We start from the raw sequence: 19,632 nt of genomic DNA on the forward strand, positions 1-19,632 counted from the left end.
GAGAGAGAGAGAGAGAGAGAGAGAGAGAGGATGCCTCAAACTGCCCAAACCAATCCAGATATTGCACACATTTTTGACTGATTCCTTTTCATCATTTCTCTTTTCCAGGAAGTCACTCCAGAGGACAAAGCCTAAAGGGAGCTATTGAAAAACCTGACCTCAAGGAGATGAATATTTATCAACTATGAACAATGGAGTAAAAGACAGAGCCTACTAGAAAAACCAAATGTCTGTTTCACTTTATTTCACCTATCTTGATATATCAATGCAACAATGAGCTTTAAAATGCTTTTATACCATTGAAAGGGGTCTCTGTTACTCATCTTCTGAACCACGTAAAAAAAAAAAACAAAAACATAGCAAAAGCTGGACTGTTGCAATGTCTCCACCCTTATTAAGTGGAATCAGATGGACCAAATGTTATGGCTTATATTCAGTGCTTGTTTTTTTTGGTCTTTTTCTGGCTACTTTGGCAGGGAAACCCAAAGTCCCAGGTCATACACATCTAAACTCCATTCGTATTGATGGAGACATCTCCCTTGGAGGACTGTTCCCAGTGCACGCAAGGGGCCATGGTGGAAAACCCTGTGGTGAACTGAAAAAAGAGAAGGGAATTCATCGTCTGGAGGCAATGCTTTTTGCTCTGGACCGCATCAACAATGACCATGACTTGCTTCCAAACATCACACTAGGTGCCCGTATACTGGACACATGTTCCCGAGATACACATGCACTGGAGCAGTCACTAACTTTTGTCCAGGCACTTATAGAGAAGGATGGGATGGATGTGAAGTGTGCTGATGGTGGATCTCCTATTATCACAAAGCCAGAGAGAGTTGTGGGTGTTATCGGTGCTTCTTCTAGCTCAGTGTCCATCATGGTGGCTAATATCCTGCGTTTGTTTAAGGTATGTACCCCTATGTTTAAGGTATGTTTCTTCTGGGCTGCAAGCATGTGTGGTCATATATTTCTAATGATGCAGTAAGCTAACATGAACATGGGTAAAATACATTACTGAACATTATTTTTTACACTTCCATGCTACGAAATTGCAAGTATAAATAAAAGTGTTTTTTAAAAATCAGGGTTAAATTGCAGTCCCCCAACATACCCAAAGCATTTAAGCAAACATCACTATGTGAGCTTTCACTCATTTCCTACCATTGCCTGTGGGAAAGAAATGGCATTGTGCTGTTCACTGGGATGAGGGTAGCATTTGAAGATTTTACAAGGCAGCATGTACATTTCACTATTTAAAAACTGCTGGCTATAACTAGCTACATTAACTGTGAACTTAGCAAACCATATTAATTGTTCATCACCTCTGAAAATCACACATTAAATCTTATTAGCATAGTGGTGCTGTTGAAAGTTGTCTTCCCAGACCCTATGGCTAATGCTAACCAGGCATATGCAGAATGGCATATAGGATGCATTATATACTGAAATTAAAATGGATTTTTGGTGGATGTGATTTATGCAACATGCGAACCCCTTTGAAGGTGCAAAATAAATTTTTATTGTGACACAACAATAGTTAGGGCAAGAAATAAGAAATCTGGAAGTATGAAAGTATAAAAGTGTCCCTTAAATGTGATACTTTGCTGAGAACCAAGAATTCTAGCATTTATTGCAGAGTGACAGTATAGGTACACACTCCTAGGTTTCCTTCTCAGTGATTCAAGTTTTCACACAGCTTTTTTTTTTTAGCCGAGAACACTGCAGTCCCTGGTGGCACAGCAGGTAGTGTTCTGAGCTTAAATTACTGTCTTTGTAGAGTTCCTCTGCATCCTCTGCTCATGTCCATGTGACTTTCCATCAGGTTCTCTAGTTTTCTCCCAACAGCATGTAAGTAGATGGATTGGCTCAGCTTAATGGTCCCTAGTTGTGAGTGTGTGTGAATGGTGCACTGTGATTTACCTCATACCCAGTGTTGCCATGCTAGGTTCTGGATCCACTCTGACCCAGACCAGGATAGTGCAGTTTTCAGAGGCATTACTAGACCTTTTTTTAAGCTTGTTAACTGTTAAAACAATGCTTGCTTATCTCTTCTAATTTGCCATTCTGCCATAAAGTCATCTGTAAAAGCTTTTTGCAATTACTTGGTTATTTAGGGGCTAGTAAAAGTATTTAGTTATTGTTTACAAATTATGAGTGTTAAAACAAAGTTCCAACGTATAAAAAATATGGAGTTTATCATCATCATTAACCAAAAGGCAACCAGATTTAATACCTAAACAAGTTTACATAAACAATTTTAGCAAAACACAAAGAAAATTGAAATGTAAAATTAATGAAATAATAAAATGCTCAGCAGCACATAGATACATTAAATAATATGACGAAAATAGAAAATAAGAGAAAAGAAAAGAAAGAAAGAAAATAAATAAATAATCACAAAAAGTCACCCAAATTTAATGCTTTGTTGCTGTTTTTGCAAAAAGAAAATCTTCACATGCAACATGCCTGTGACCTCCCTAGAGGTATTCTGTAAAGCTCTTGGAGTAGCCTGTGCCTCGGTAGTGATCAAACTGTAGAAATGCCTCCAACAGTTGCTAAAGATGAATGAATAAGTGAAAGAAAATTTGCCATTCTTCAATGACACTGTATATTCATTATCCATATGATCCGGTTTATATTTGTAAAACATGTTGATATATCGACCCTCGCGAACGAGAAAGTAATTTTATTTTCAAACATCCAGTATAGTGCATATGTATTTTGGAATGTCAGGTAATACATCAGTATGATGAATGTTAAATAGCAAGCTTTAATGAATGCTTGAGTGCTGAGGATATGAATATGTAAATTGCTAAATGATGAATTGAACGTATAAATAATGATTTTGCCCACCTTCATGCAGTGCAAACAGAACAGTAGTATGAAAATTATATACAAAAGGACTTCAGAGTCATTCTCTCTTGTATTTTTATTAACATTATAATGGAAACATACATCAAATCACCAGAATATTGCTACTCGAATTGTATTTTACTGTATTTTTTAGAATGCATGTGATTATTAAGCTCAGCTTTAAATATTTCAACAGGCTGAATTATTTTTTTGGTAAAGGAAGTGATTTGGGCCAAGCGTTCTGCTGCAGTTTGCACTTCCATGCTATTAGCAGTCTAACTGCCAGAGCTTATAACACCAGGAATAATCTCATACTAACCTAGAATAGCAAATATTTTCTCTGCTTTAACCAGATAAGCATTTACCGGATTTAAAAACCATGGATTTGGGCTAGCTTGTGGTATAATGAAATAGATCTGTAGACTCCATGGGCTGGTTTTTCCAGACACTGATTAAACTTAGTCATAAAATTAAAAGACCTTCCAGTGGGAAATGCCCAACACTTAATCCTGTCAAGAAAAAAAAAAATATGCCTCTATGATTCATATTTAATTCGTTCCTAATGCTACAACTAAAACAAGTCATTACTTTCACTCCTGATTGCTACATGAATTTTAAACCATTCTGAAAGATCAAAAGACACCTTTCAAATGTCTGATGGATTCTGTGTAGTAATGTACCCAAATTTTGTTTGCATTCAGGATCAATTTTGCACCTGCTGTGTATGAATAATGTACGAATCTACGTTTAGCTGTGATTGTCATCCACTGCTGTTCTGTAGTCTATGTGATTGATCCTTTTCCTTGTTCTAAGCTGTGTGGCCTAGAGACAGCTGTGTGTTTAATGGATGTTTACAAAAAAAAAGAAAAGAAAGAAAAAAAAGACATTTATGCTGGAGCATTCATCAGTGCTAGAGCTGTGATTACATATCTAAGGCTCTGTGCGTGTGTGCGCACATGTGTGTGTGTGTCACAATTGTGGCAGTGATGATACGCTTTGGGCACAAATGCTGCTATAAGCACATTTAAAGCATACAGCTACTAAAATGCTAGCATTACTAATTGAGCGGCAGCGTGGTCTGGATCAGAGCATGCTTGCTGTGGCTTGATCACAAACAGTGTAGACACAATTTTTTTTCATATTTTCACCTCTGCACAATAACAATCAGCTCTGAGATCGCCACTGATTAAACTCTTTAGTCTCTAACCCTCTACACAATCTTCTGAATCATCAGTTACACTTTACCTTGATCTATACTCTTCAGCTCTTCGCAATCAGCCTCAAAATTTTCTTGAACAAAAGAGGTATCTGTTTCCCCTATTTGACAAAATTACTAATTTCTATGCTTTCAATAAACATGCATTTCTCCTTGCATTCATCCATAAATGCCATTTGTTCTTCTTCATCAGTTACATTCATTTACTCATGGATAGCTCTCTATTTCCATTCTTTTTCTTCAACCGATTTCTGTCTGTGTAAAATTGCTGTATGGCACTGCTGGTGAGCACTTAGTTTCTGTAACATTTCCGTAGTCCTCAAGCTCCAGGATTTTCCTTCACCAGACATCAAAGGATTTACAAGATAGAGGCTGGTGCTAAATTGTGCACCTTTCTAAGATGCAAAAAATCTTGCCAGACAATAACACTCTTTTCCGAGATGCTTTATTATGGATTAAACGGTAAATCTGGAAATGATCTGGCTTCTCCCTCATTCACTTAAGGGCTGAACAGAGACACATTTACTCAGAGCAGACAAATGTGTTCACAGGGAAGCAAAGTGTCTTTCTTTCAAGTCATTTTAAGCCATTTCCCACTGAGATTTAAGCTCTTTCACCTATTGCATATAATATTCATTTGCATATCTCATGTCAAATATGATGACCAAGGATGCTGTATCACCTTGATACAGTCACACAAGCAAGATCAGACACCCACATAAACACGCTGGTTGACGTGCTTAACGGAAATCTATCTCAGCAGAAGTGGAGTGTAATAAGTGTCTTGCACTTTGCCTGATTAATATTTTAAATAAACATTGCATAACAGCTGGGGAAACCAGCTGCATCCCCACAAGACCTTGCTGAACTCATCTCAATATACACATTTAAAGGTCAAAATGCACTCAAGGTATTACACTGAGACCAATTTTGGCAGCTGTAAGCCAGTGATTAGGGTTCTGTGCTATTGGTCTGAAGGTTGTCAGTTGCCATTGCACATTGCACGGACTTGCTATTCTAATGTGCTTTGAGCTGTATGATTGTATGAATGTATATGTACACTGTGCCCTGTAATGGAATGGACTTTTGACAGTTTCTGGGCATGTGTAAGGCAAGCCTCAGATAAAGAGGTTAATGAAAACGAATGACTAAATAAACGAATGATATATGGTGCATTTTAAAATATTAATTTCATTAATAACCTTTGACAATGATTAGAATTTCACATTATTTACATTTTTCATAATTGCTTACATATTTGTATAAGTTGTGTTTATTTGTTTGTTTGTTTGTTTGTACATTCATTCTTTAATTCATTTATTTATTTGTTTACTTATTTAGTAGTACAATCAAGATCAATCAATACTTCTTGTATTATACAGACCACCGCAGTGTGGATTTTGGGTACATATGAAGTGATAGATTTCCCACTTCCATAAAATAACTTATAAGCTCTGTTCTGGTACATAGTTTATAATACAGGCATACTGATCATTTATTTTATCGATATTTCATTAAAGCCTGTTAATGTTTTAGTTGATAATTGATAGTTTAAGAATGCTCTACTTTATACTCCATCTCCATCTCTACTCTATACTCCATTAATATGATTAAAATTCAGAAGGACATAAAAACCCAACAGCAGACACCTTGGAAATAATAGATTTCTTTTGTAGATTTCTTGCCCTTTCAATTGTGAATTAGTTAGATATGCATTGTAAATGCTTTTAAAATGACTCAAAAACCTTCAATCCTCACTACGATTGCTGCAATTAAATTACTGAAAAATTGTACTGATTGGGACTTTACAAAGTTGACCACATTTGCATATGACTAACTGCAGCAACGTGGCTCTGTGCCCAGTTAGTAAATACCACAGTAACAAAAACACACCTCATCCTGTATGATCAGTTAATCGCGGTACAAAAAGGAATTTTGCAATATGCATGCTGTCAGTGATCATTTAAATATTCTTTTCAATTTGTGACAGCAATTAGGCAATTAATGTCCTTCCAAAACAACAATTTGTCATTTTTTTAGTTACACAACATTGGCAATATTAGAAGTATAATTTTGTGGCTGTACCATAGAGATGGGAAAAGAAAACTGTAACATTTGCCAGCATATTTGGGGGAAAAAATCTTTTCTTTAAGCTGTGTCTAGAGAGAGTCAAACTGCATGCATTTGTAAGCAAGAGGCACAGAGAGTCCACGTTTCAGCACATAGTGTATGTACCTTGTCCAAGATTTCCACTAAAATCAAGGCATTGATAGGGAACTGGACTTCGCATTTTTACGACATGCTGGCTGTCTATTAGATTATGAAACATTACTTCATTAGGTTTTTGGATGACGTTGAGGTCAGGGATCTGTGCAGGCCAGCCAAGATCTTCCCCTCTGTTCACAACAAACAATTTCAGCACAGACCACATGGATGGTATTTAGAATGTGCAGATTAAGATCTTCTTCTTCTTCTTCTTCTTCTTCTTCTTCTTCCTCCTCCTCCTCCTCTTCTTCTTCTTCTTCTTCTTCTTCTTCTAAGGTGATTAAGCTGATTTTCCTGCTGGCATGTTCAGATGGTTAAAATTGATTTCAAGTAAAAACAAGAGATAATTTAAAATAAGCAATTAATAACAAAGTGATCACAACTAATACAGTGATGAGAATTATATAGTCAAATTAACATCTAATAGGCATTTAGTGTATTGATAATATATTCCTGAATCAATAGTCATAGTTGTTATCATCACATTAATCACTGAAAATCAGTTCCCCACCTCATTATTTAGCACACTTACAAAATGATCCAGCACATCCAGTTTTTTACCTGGTCACGAAGAAGAAGTACAGTTGCAGAATGCATGCAGGTAGGCAGGGATATAAAACGCTGTATATGCTGTTGAGCATTGCTGTGGACAGGCCATAATAATATTTTATTTTATTAATATTATGTGTGGACACATGATTATACGCATAATTATACACATAATTAAATGCAGCCACAGGGTGCTAAATTAAGGTCATGAAATTATAATGTGTGTGCAGAATGTAAGCTTTTTTGTTATGCTTTTGATTGGGTATTTTGATATAAGAAAATTAATAAAATAATAGCAATGACAGAATTGTTGTGGAAGCCAAAGCATTATTTTTTGGTTATCTACAGTTTTACTATTGGTTTGTCTGTGCATCTATCCATCTATTTGTCTATATGAGCTACTCATTAGTGTGATATCTCAAGTGGTTAAATGTATGATTTATACAGCATTATTGTCATAACCAGCAGATGAACTGATTAAAGTTACATCAAGGTCAAATGTGTAAAATAGTCTTTCTTCATTGCCTTCATTCTTGTTTGAAGATAAGTTTAAGAGCATTTTTGAATTCTGAATTTTTGGACCCCTGTGGAGTCCTGCTTGTTTTTTTTTTACAGCCCAGAACATGATTTTCAGTATGACACATTGTGATTACAACAATTAGTCAAATAGTGGCACTGTACTTAATACTGCTCCTCCTTTGAGCCTCTATAACACAAGAGGCACAACTGCCTTTTAACTCTGTACTCATGTCTATGGTCTGACTAATATGTTCACTTTTGGTATTAACTCAGAATACAATGGCATGGACACAGGGACATTGTCATTCCGAAACCAAAATAATTGTCCCACAATGAAAAAAAAGGAAGAACTGTTTTGCATGTCACATGACTAGCTTCAAACATGAACAAAGCCTTAGAGCATTATTTTTCCTCTTTCACATTTTACAGTTGGAATTATATGTTGAGGCAGGTAGCGTTCTTAAGGCATCTGCCAAAACTAGACTTATCTGTCAGACTGCCAGGCACTGAAGTGTGATTCATCACTCCAGAGTACATGTTTATACTCCTCCAGAGTCTAATGGCACTGAATTTTATATCACTCATACTGAAGTTTGACATTGTGCATGGTGATCTTAGGGTTTTGTGAAACTGCTTAGACATAAAAAACAATGTTTAGCTCCTGGGCATTTGCTTCCAGAGACAGCCTGGAACTCAGTAGTGGTTGGACCAACAGAAGACAAATAATTTTTACTTGATATGTACTTCAGGACTCTTTAGTAGTGAGTCTGTGTGACCTGTCACTTCACAGATAAGCTGTTGTTGCTCTTGGTTGTTTCCACTCAGTTCTCCAGAGTATCCCAATATCCTGCCAGTGTTTTCCATTGAGATTACATGGCTGTGTGCACAAGTAAACATCTGTGGAAGGAAAAGGCATGACTTAAAAACTGAAATGCAATATTTTAAAGTGGTGTCGGGATACTCTTGTGGACATATGTGGTATACAATAGATGCATTTATTTCTTGTCACTGGCACTGTCTTTATTTGTAAATGTTCTAGCCTGCTTTATTAAATCCACTACCTGATCCTTGAAGTAAGCAAACAAAATAAACCTGAATACATAATCCCTAACTGAATTAATAAAATTAATATGTTTTATGTAAACTAAAAATTAGTTTGAACTAATTGTAGTTTTATTAATATGAATGTCTATGTGTATTTCTTGGTAAGGTCACCAGACAAATAACCTTGGTGAGCAGGGAAAGCTAAAGGTATCTGACATGACGAGCCCGTACTGATTACCTTGAGGGTCTTTGACCCAGTGTAAAGACTGCCTGGAACTCCGCTCCTCTCAGCACGGTCACTCAGAATAGGCACTCAGACTTGAGTCACACTCGAGTAGAATGTCGACTGACTCACAACGTGACTTGGAATGAAGACTGAAGATGTGACATTTTTGTCTTGATAAAAACAAACAAACAAAGAGAAGCATAATAAAAATAACTAAAAGAATATAACCATTGTTTTCCAGACTCTCTGCCATTGTCAGTTCTATGAATGCCATGCAGAGTAATTTATTGCAGTGGTATTAGTGTTCAAAACATGTTTTGTTTAAAAACATGGTGGAATCCCCAAAAATTTAGGAACAGGTATACATGGTAAAAGAGAGTATAATTAATATGCTTAATTTCTAAAACTATATTCAAAACAGATTTTTGTTTCTCTGTAAATGTATGTTGTCAATGCATTATTAGAAAGTTAGCATTATCACAGACATTCTAGGCTGATCTAGGTCTAGACAGATCTAGGCTGCTGTTCTAATTCAGCATTGCCTTTGTGTACTTCCTTTGCACAGCTTGAGCAGAAAATCTAACCTCAGTTGGCAACCAGGGAAGTTCTGACAGGATGTTGGATAAAAGCATACTATGATAAACAGTAGACCTTATTCAATATACATTATATACAGAGTGCGGCCTGATAAATTTACTGCTCGTAAAAAAAGACTCCAAAGTGCTTCCAAAATGACAAGAAACCTAGAATAATCCCAAGTAGTGCTTTTGGTGGAGAAATTTATAACTGGCAACTATAAAGAGAAAGAAATAACTATAATAATATAGAACATTATTATTTAAAGGCAATCAATGTCCAAAATACACATTTTCATTAGGGCTAGTATTATATTTTAATATGTTCAACCCTATTATCATAGGGCAAGTTTAGGTAGAGGCCCAGTGATATGTAAAGTAAGTCTACACTCTTAAAAAATGTCCTTGAGGTTCTATATAGTTATGTACTTGCCAATATAACCCCTCCAAATAGTTGTATGTAGAACCCTTAAAACAAACTTCCCAAAACTTTATGGTATGCTATCTATATGTAGGTAATGCTGTGAGAAGTTTTGAAATAATATGTTTTTTGAATGACATATTTTAGAAAATATCAAATAGTTTAATGAACCCTTCTATATAAATAACCATTTTGGAGTTCCATATATGAAGTGGGGTATACGAAATGGCATATACAGTATGAAGCGCATCTGATGTAAGACCTGTGCTAAATAAAATATGTGGAGCAAATGGTAATTTCAGAAACTATAAAAGGTTGATATAGATGGTAAAGTATATACTGTATATACAAGCCACTGATGTTTCAAATTTTAAATATTTCTTCAAATTATGAGCAATTAATATGAATTATTATGTGCCACTGTCTCTCAGTTTCACATTCGTCCAGTTATCTCTGACCTTTAGTCACCTCATGTTTTCTGGGTCATATGATAATTATGATTATGATATGAGCCTTAATATTCTAATGTACTGTGTCTACAGGATTTCTTCTGTCATTGTTCACTTGAAGAGTTTGTATTGACTGTGGAAAATATTTTCACTCTTAATGAAACATAATATGCAGCCACCGACAGTTAGAATAGCAGAATAGCAAGAGGCATCAACATTAGTGGTAAGACATGGAAAACCAGAAAATTTCTTTAACATTCTCATTATTATGCATTCAGGTCTAGTGCAAACCGTTCTGAAAAAGACTCTATTCTTCAAGCATGGTGAAATATATCTTGCTGTGTTCCTAGCAACAAGTTGGTTGAAACTATTCTAAGCTGTGAAAGAATTTGTTCTTGTGGGATTGTTTTGTGGGCGGTTATACAAGTCATTTCTGATTTAGGCATGTTGAGAATGATGAGACGTCTCTTACTACTAGACCAGTGGTAGGAAAGACAAAAAGACACTTAAGTCTATGCAAAAAAAAAAAAAAAATCCAATTCAGAGCAATGCTCTGTGACATTAAATGGCATAAATTTTACACAGATTAAGTGAAATTTAATATATTCATATTATTTTGAAAGATATCCAGGGTTCTCCTGTATAGAGGATGCTACTAAATGCTGTATAACACTGCAATGACATTATTTTAGTTTTTAGTTTATTTTAGTTATGTAGGACAGCTGCAAGAATATTAAATAAAAATAAATTCATTTGCTATGAGATCTCTCTTAGCCGACTGGTTTAATAAAAAATGTAAATGTTCAGTTTTCTTTGAAAATTCTGAAAATCTTTAAAATCTAGTAGTTTTTTAAAGGATGTATATATTTAAAGAATACTATTATCAATAATTAAATTTAGAGTAATTATTTTCTCATATCTGATACAGAGAGAGTAGCTTCGGTCCAAACGTATGTTCTTAGCTCAATTATTTTAAAGTCACAGTGAGGATGAATTAACTGGGTGATGGCAAAAAATAATACCTGACAATGTCTTCTCCTCCAAACTGTACTGTTAAAACTATGAATGATGTATCTCACTACATGGCATTTGAGAATACTGACAGCATGTCAACCTCACCCTTGGCTGCTTTTAACCTGTAAATTGGTCAATTGGGACAGTTGGGAAGCTTTCTTTTAATTCATAGTCCTGAGAGGTCTAATTTACAATATAGCTGCTGTTTTCTGCTCAGAGACCAAAGCAGGAATGATCCCATGACAGGTGTTTGGTAATCCATGTGGATGACTGTTTCTGCAAAAGGATTTGACGGTACAGCACTGGGTGGCTGAGTCACAAAAGGCAACTTAAAGCCCAGATAGCAATAGCTAGCACTGTACAGTACTTCTTTTGTCCTTTTTGAAGAAATGTATTTGAAGATGGCAGATTAGATGAACAACACCAGCGAGAACAACTGCAGCAGCTTGTGAATCTAGCTGTAAATTGTAAATAAATACATAAATAAATAATAAAGGAGAGAGATTGACACGTCTTACATACCCCTTTTATAAGAAAAAAGGTCACTATGGTGCAGACACCTTTCTGACTTTGAGTCTACTCTGCATTATCACATTTTCCTCTCCCAGTTTACAATAGACATCACTCTATACATCATATACATATTGTCTGAATTTAATTCTGATTATTTTCCCAATATGGCAACCCTGTCATTAATTTATATGTATATATATATACATTAGAGTATTTTAGTAGGTGAATTTAAATTCTAGATGGGTATAAGTCTAGATGTCTGCTTAGCACAACAATATGAAAATATATAAAAACTCTTGAGCACTTTCAAAGATTGTATTTCACCACACATTTTGTATTCCAGACGAATTTTTCCTCTTTCTTCTTCCCTTAGGATGGGTTATGCAAGGTTAGTGCTTTTTGCTTTTCTGACTGATGAGGCTTTTATGTCTTGGCAGAAAAATACAACGCTTTGATTGCACTGACATAAACTTGGCAAACTTTTGCAAAAGCCTACATTTACAATAAGACACCAGATAAACAAGAATCCATTTATTAATGAATTGTAGTCAATCCAAAGGGATGTTTTTACCCCCCTCCTTGCTCCCCTCCCCAACCTGAGCTGAATTAAATCCCTAAAGACAGAGCAGAGGAATTAGTTGACATAGTCTTTAGGCTCATAATGTATGGGTTACACATTATAAAATGAAAACCTTTCTGAATTAAAAGGGTCTGTCCAATTGATCACTAGTTAAAAATTTAAATGAACACAATGAACATTGATTTGTGGAATGAGATTAATGTGATTTATCGTCTTTGAATTAATTTAAGAAGCTTTTAAAATAAAAGATTTAGCTGTGGCTTTTTGTACAATGTTTCTAAGTTGTTTGTTCTGAAATGTTTCTAATGTTTTATTACATGCCCATAATGATGTTATGTGTGGGCACAAGCACTTCAATGTGTTGTCTCTCATCCTAGTCTCAGAAGGTGCCACTGTATTTATAATGTTATTTATTTCCAGTATTATCCAACTTTTTATTCATTGGTTCAATAAAAAAGTGCGGGGCACTGATTCACATTTTACTATACGTAAATATATTGTAAGGCATCAGAGGGATTTTCATCATAGAAAAACAAACTGAAACAATATGGTACTGCTGTGCTAAATTTTATTTTACTTGAACATACTGTAGTTTTTAATGTATCATACATAAGGTTGAAACATTTATTACCCAATATGATTGTAGTTTCTAGCCTTTTCAGAAATATTTAAGGCCTGTGGTCAGCAGTTTCCTCTGTTCAAATGTGAACATTATCAAACATTGTGACAGGAGCTGAAATTAGTTTGACTTGCAGCATACTGTATGTTTTGCAAATTAATACATAAGAGAGTAATGTTATGGGACCTAAAAAAAAGAAAACGCAATACTTTGATTATACATCTTACATTCAAAAGAATCTCCTATTAGTTATTCAGTTTTTTCCCAAGTTTCCCAAAAAATTCAGTTTTCCCATTTCTTGTAGCTTTGTTGGTATATACAGTATTTGTTGGACTGCTATAAGGTCCTGCTTGACAACTGCAGGTTAGTGGTTTGTGCAGGTTATAATATGGGTTTGTGGGAGATCTGTGTGTGAAGGACAGTGCCAAGAAATACACTGTAAAGGTCTTTGGAGAGTTCTTTCCCTTTAGGAATTGCCCAGGTACATTTTTTTCTGGAAATACAATGATATTGACCACTGACCTGAGATTAGTTTCGACTTACATCCTACCACACACTGTCATGGTGGTCGATTCCATCAAAGCACACAGACAGTTTTCACTCACAATCTCATTACACATTCTTTTTCTCCGGTTGAAAACTGACCATATGGCACAAGCAAAGAAAAACATAACAAAGGCTAGACATATTCTTGATGAGATTTTGTACAAAATAAGAGAGATTCAAACTGGCAAATCACCAAAAATGTTTCATTCTGAAAAAGGTACATTTCTGTCATGAGCAGCTGTTATTATTGCCACAGAGGAAAGTCTGTACAGAAATACTAATGGCATTGTGTATTAGTCGCATGTGTTACTATTTAAATCATATGATCATATTGTATAGATTTTGTAGACTCTAAGCTTTTTAGATGTGACTGAACTCATGGTGTGTCAGTTACACGCAGGTAACCAAGGTTGTATGTTAAAAACTTTGTAAAGGTTTTATTAAAAATATTCCTGTACTTTTATCGATTTAAGGATCAGATTTTATCGATTTAAGGATCAGATTTTATTGATTTAAGGATCAAATCACTTATCAGATCACTATTGTAATTAAAGCTGTGTCCTGGTTGTGCACATGAATGGCTATATTACATGCATTTACCCAAGTTACACTGTCTGCAAGAATACAGTACCATTACTAATTTCAAATAGTCCTGGTTTCACACACTGCTCTCAGTAGCACAGGGTTACCTGAAATTTTGGTTAAACTTAGTCCTTGCCAAATCATATTCCAGCACTGAAGTCCAAGCTTTATGTGCATGCACTTCAGAAAAAACACGCACTTCAAAACTTCAGGTGTCTCCTACAATTAGGAATTTCACCTTGTGTTCATTATTGTCCTGTGTGTTACACTGTTTGAATAAATGTAGAGAAATATTGTATTGTATACTCTCCATTGGTTTGTATATGTATATCAAACCTCACCAGTCCCTAATGAGGCTGAACAAACATTGATATTTCACAGCTCACATGTGCAACAAGGTCACATTTAAAATTTGTTCACATGCAACAAAAAAAAGGATAAAACTTGTTACCATATATTATATGCTTGATTACCCTTTCACTTATAGTAACTTGCTTTAAAGGGATGTGTTTCTGTAGATTCTGTTTCTGTGTTTCACATTATTGACATTTTAGCTAGCATTCTGTATCTAGTGTTAATGAACTTTTGTCTGAGGGAATTTGACCCAACCCCTGTTACGAATATGATATTTCCCTAGGCTGGTTTACTGTCTAGTCAGTCCCTGTAACTAATTAAAACGAAAGAACTCTAATTATGCCTGTACGTCTTTTAAACCCGACAAGGGCATTATTGAGTTATGTGCCATGTCGAATCTCTCCTATCCTAGATTTTTTTCTCATGCTTTTACAAAACCTGAATTTTGTTACATGTGTATTAGAAATACGTACAGTACAGTAAGTGTCTTGTGTTTGCCTAGTGGTTAAGGTGTTGCACTACCAATCGGAAGGTTGTGAGTTTGAATCCCATATCCACCAGGCTGTCTATGCTGGGGCTCTAAACAAGGCCCTTAACCCTCAATTGCTCAGTTGTATAAAAATAAGATAAAAAATGTAAGTCGCTCTGGATAAGGGCATCTGCTAAATGCTGTAAATGTAAACCTAAGAGCATGGGTATTAGAAAGTGCTACAATATTACTTAAAATATATTATTTATAATACAATATTATCATTCCCCCTGGTCCTTTCTTCTACTTAAATACAAACAAAAGTAGAAATAAAATATTATTTTTTAACATTATTATTTATATATTTTTATTATTATATCTTTTCAATTCTACTGCAATTAAACATGTTTACATTACAGCAGTGATCCAGTTTTAGATGTATACATGAGACTACAAGCATATCCAATCCAATTATCACCTCTCTGTCTATTGAAAGACTTATCCAGTTCTAAAATCATCAGCTATGCTTTTGCTGTTCCATTGATCCACTACACCAAGATTGCAGCTCATACAACCAGTGAACTCAGTGCACTGCAGCCCCTAAGGCAAATCCTTTCAATTTCTCAGCCCTGGGTTTCACCTAAGGTTTGCCCATAGTACTTATTATACTTTTACCAGATGTCTAATAAATTCTAAGCAGCAGTGACATATGCCACAATAAAATTTAGTCTCTAAATCTGAACATAAGGGCAAAATAATTTTACTTTAAACTATGGTGTGAAAGAAGGATGAACTCCAAATAACATTTTTTTGTTCATTCGTTGGGATTACTTTTGCAGGGCACCACGCATTTGTGTTGTCTCTGGGATTCGTGATGTATAACTAAGCCCCAGGACATGTCTCTGGATGACTGACAAATGAGTAGCTTCTGTTCAGGGACAAGCAAAGGAATCCAATGCTTTTCTTCACACCACTTTCTAAATCTGAGCTGCATATTACCTGGATATGCATAATACATGGATCTTCTGAGTCATGCTTTTATAATTCAGTCTCACTCAAGTACTACCCATGGAGTGTGATCTTTGCTGGGTCGTGTGTACACTGAGCCGTCCTCTGTGATATTTGGACAAGTCTGTTTGTCTGTTGACACCAAAGGCAGAACTCTCATATGTCATCCCAATGACAGTCTCCTCTACTAATCTTCCTCAGTATTGGCATACTGTAGTAATCTACCTGTAATTATCAAGCTCATTTAGTAAGTCCACTGATGCTTAACCTTAATATTAGTTATCACAGACTTTTGTTCATAGTTTGTTCACAATGATATGAATACGAATGTTTCTTTTTATGTTGTGTTTAATTTTACATTTCATGTGTTATACTTGGTTACTTACTGTAATGTTATGTGTTTCTCTATTTATCTAGAAAGCTAGAAAGTATTTCACCAAAAACTAAAGAACCAAATTCCCTTTTCATTAGTAATAATAATAGTTTTACTAAGTAGTAAATTAATATTATTGCTAGTTGTTACATTCTTGATGATACTGTTGCTCTGGGATTGTTTTCACAGGTGGAACATTGTTGCTGTCCCTTTGTGATATGAGAGATTGAGAAATATTGAATGTAAACACAAACTTGAGCTTGACATTCTTGCAGGTTTATTTTCTTTTCATAATTTAATTACAGCGATGATTAAAAAAGCTAGAACTTGTGTAATTATTTATGGACTGCTTAGAAATTGGCAGACTTTATACATGTTTAGGGAGAAATGTTTTAGACAATGGTTGCCATGAGCACAATTTCAACAGGCAGTTTGTGTATGGCTTATTTGGCTGTGTGTAAGTTGGTGAAATAGTCTTAGGATAAATGAATTTTAAATAACTCATTTGAATATCACCAAATGTGCTATACACAGACAATTCCCAATGTACAGACAGATGACAAATTAAAAGCCACAACCCGATTTAATTTGAAGAAACAAGAAGTGCAGATGCTTCCCGATAGGTCTTCTGCATGACATGTTAAAGCAGCACACAACCTACCCTGCACAGACGCATGTGTAAACAGACCTAACTAATCTTGATTTACGGATTAAGATGGCAAAAAGAAAATATCTATAAAAGAGGATTTTATTATCGGAGTATGCATGCAGTAGCTTCAGTTACAGAGACTGCTCGGCTACTCAGCTACTGCTTCAATAGACTAGTGACTAAAGTGACATCTGCATTTAGATATTGTGTATGAAAAGATATCAGTAAATAGGGTTGGAAATTGTGGTCTAAAGTGCACATTCAATGACTGTGTTGCTTTGTGCAGTAGTGTGATATGAAAAGAAAAACAGAAGAGGAGGTGGCTGAGAAGGTCAGTGCTGGATGATATTAGACTTTCAGCAAGACAATTGCGAAAAATGCCAGATTGAGAGGTATATTACACTAGGGTTGTAGTGTAAAACCCTCATTACAAATATGCATGCACATCTAAGAGTTTATTTGTACCAAAATCAGGTAATGTGTATCTGTAGATGTGATGAAACGTAACAGTCAGATCAGTGCATGTGTAGCATACACCAAGAGAACAGTACAGGCTTGAATGCTAGTGCCCTACGGTGAGGAATCCAGTGGTTTTTCTGGTCTACTTCTACACTTAGTTAGAAGGGTCACTGCAAATCAATACTAAGTTGATCTAACTGACTGATCGCTTACAATCTTGTGTGCTTGTACTCTGTGCCATCTCCATCAAAACACCAAATGAGAGAATAACCTTTGGAAGATTTATGTTCATCCTTCCAGTACACTACCAGAGACATAGTAGGATCTGTAGCAGAGCATCATTTGTTGTGGAGGAATGAACACAACTGAAAAATGCTGATTTTTTTTTTAAAATTCATCACTCATATACGCACAGTAAATTATTATTATAGCTTCAATGAGCTACAAATGCTAACGCCAATGTTAACATTAGCTACAATGTTGTTGTTAGGTGAAGTGGTGTATGGCATGTAGATAAAACAAAGATATTTCATGGGATACCACAGTCCGCGGTGTGTCGTTCACTGCATATAATTGAGATGATTACATGCCATGCTTAACTATGTAACATGTTATATTAACAAAAACGGTTTGTACAGCATAACTAGACCTGATTACTCCTTGTGCTGCATAGTCTAAAAAGCAAAACAGCAGTAAAGGCAAGCATCAAAACCTAATAAGTCATAAAAAGTAAAATAAGAAATGAAATTGCGATGCAAAAAATAACAGAAAAATTCAGAACTTAAAAAAGACAGAACAATGCAAAAGTGCAAAGACCCCACAACCACATCCAAAGAACTTCAGGCCTCACTTGCCTCAGTTAATGCCAGTGTCCATGACTCCACCATAAGAAAGATATTGGGGAAAAATGGCCTGCATGTCAGAGTTCCAAGAAGAAAACTGCTGCTGAGCAAAAATAAAATAAAGGCTCCTCTCAGATTTGCCAGAAAACATCTTGATATTCCCAAAGACTTTTGGGAAAATACTCTGTGGACCAAGACCAAGGGTGCTACTTAAAACAAAGACAGAGCAAACTACTTAGTAAGTAGGCCTAGCTACATAAAGTGCATCTGTGCAACCTGGTGCAAACAGTGCAGGACAAAAGAGGCAAAAAATAACAGAAAAATTCAGAACTTAAAAAAGACAGAACAATGCAAAAGTGACACCAACAAGACATCAAAATGAAGTGCTAAATACTGTGAAATGAAGAAGTTAACAAGAAAGGGGTAATGTCATGAACTGGTGTTATGGAAAAGTGGTAGCTTGTTGAGTTGACTTGCTGAGTGCCTCAAGCAAGAGCAGAAAATGAAAAGGAGAATGAATGAAACACAATTTAGTATAATACTTAAAAACTAATAAGACTGAAAAACTTGCTAACTTGTTGAGCAACATAAAATAAATATTTTAATGAATAATTAATTAATAAATCTGATCAACCAAATTTGAAGAGAATAAAAATAATATTCTGAACTGAAATTCACTTGATTTTCCATATCCATATCCAGTGAGGTGAGATGCCTCTCTCTCTTTTTGTTAGGCCCTATAATGGTGTTTAGGTTGTTTGTGTAAATACACTTTACAGTAGCTGACGGTTCAATAGAATATACATTTTCTGGTTTATTGATCAGATCAATTACTACATATTCCTAACACCTGACATAAAACTCATATGTCTGTTCTTTGTGTGTGTCGGTGTGATCCTTAAAATAAAGTAAAGGGGCTGCACAATTGTTATTCATCACCTTTTTTGTAACTTTAGAACTGCTTTATCAAAATTAACACCTTTGTTTAATAGGTGCTTAATGCACCCATTCCTGTTAAGCCTCATTAACTGAGTTGTGATTGCCAAGCTCACTGAATCCTGTTTGGACATGCATCAGTAGGATGCATTCGATTATGGTGATTTGTTTGTTTCCTTTTTGGATTGTCGTTGATAGATAACATATTGTTGGATTAGTTTACCATTCTAAATTTCTGGTGTGTAGATAGCTACAGCTCATTAACTATACTTCAGTAGTCATTGTATCTCCCTGAAGTTAAATGATGTGGATAGGTTGTAATAGAACTATAACAGTAGCTGTGTCAAAGCCAATGAAGCCTTTGTACTGTTGTCATATTGTTTCTATCTTTAGGCAGTCTCTTCTACTTTTGTCATATTTAAATCTAGTTGCATCTGAGCTAAAGCCACAAATACAGCATGTCTTCAACAGATCGTACTTGAGTGACCAAAATTTTACAGCATTATATCTGACTGACTCAAGAAACGGTTTCTTGTGTAACCTTCTCCCATTGGGATTTTCAAGGACTCCA

At 35.3% G+C, this 19,632-nt stretch overlaps 1 protein-coding gene across 1 annotated transcript in view; it reads left to right on the forward strand.

Moving 5' to 3' along the window:
- Positions 1-379: 379 nt before the first annotated feature.
- The window catches only part of LOC132844504 (metabotropic glutamate receptor 4-like), an 82,697-nt gene continuing 63,444 nt past the window's right edge, over positions 380-19,632 (forward strand). Inside the window, exon 1 of the mRNA XM_060868002.1 lies at positions 380-907. Coding sequence (XP_060723985.1) covers positions 380-907 — 528 coding nt within the window. The remainder of the gene's footprint in view (positions 908-19,632) is intronic.

Source organism: Tachysurus vachellii, chromosome 4 (assembly GCF_030014155.1).
Source record: "Tachysurus vachellii isolate PV-2020 chromosome 4, HZAU_Pvac_v1, whole genome shotgun sequence".
NCBI lineage: Eukaryota > Metazoa > Chordata > Actinopteri > Siluriformes > Bagridae > Tachysurus > Tachysurus vachellii.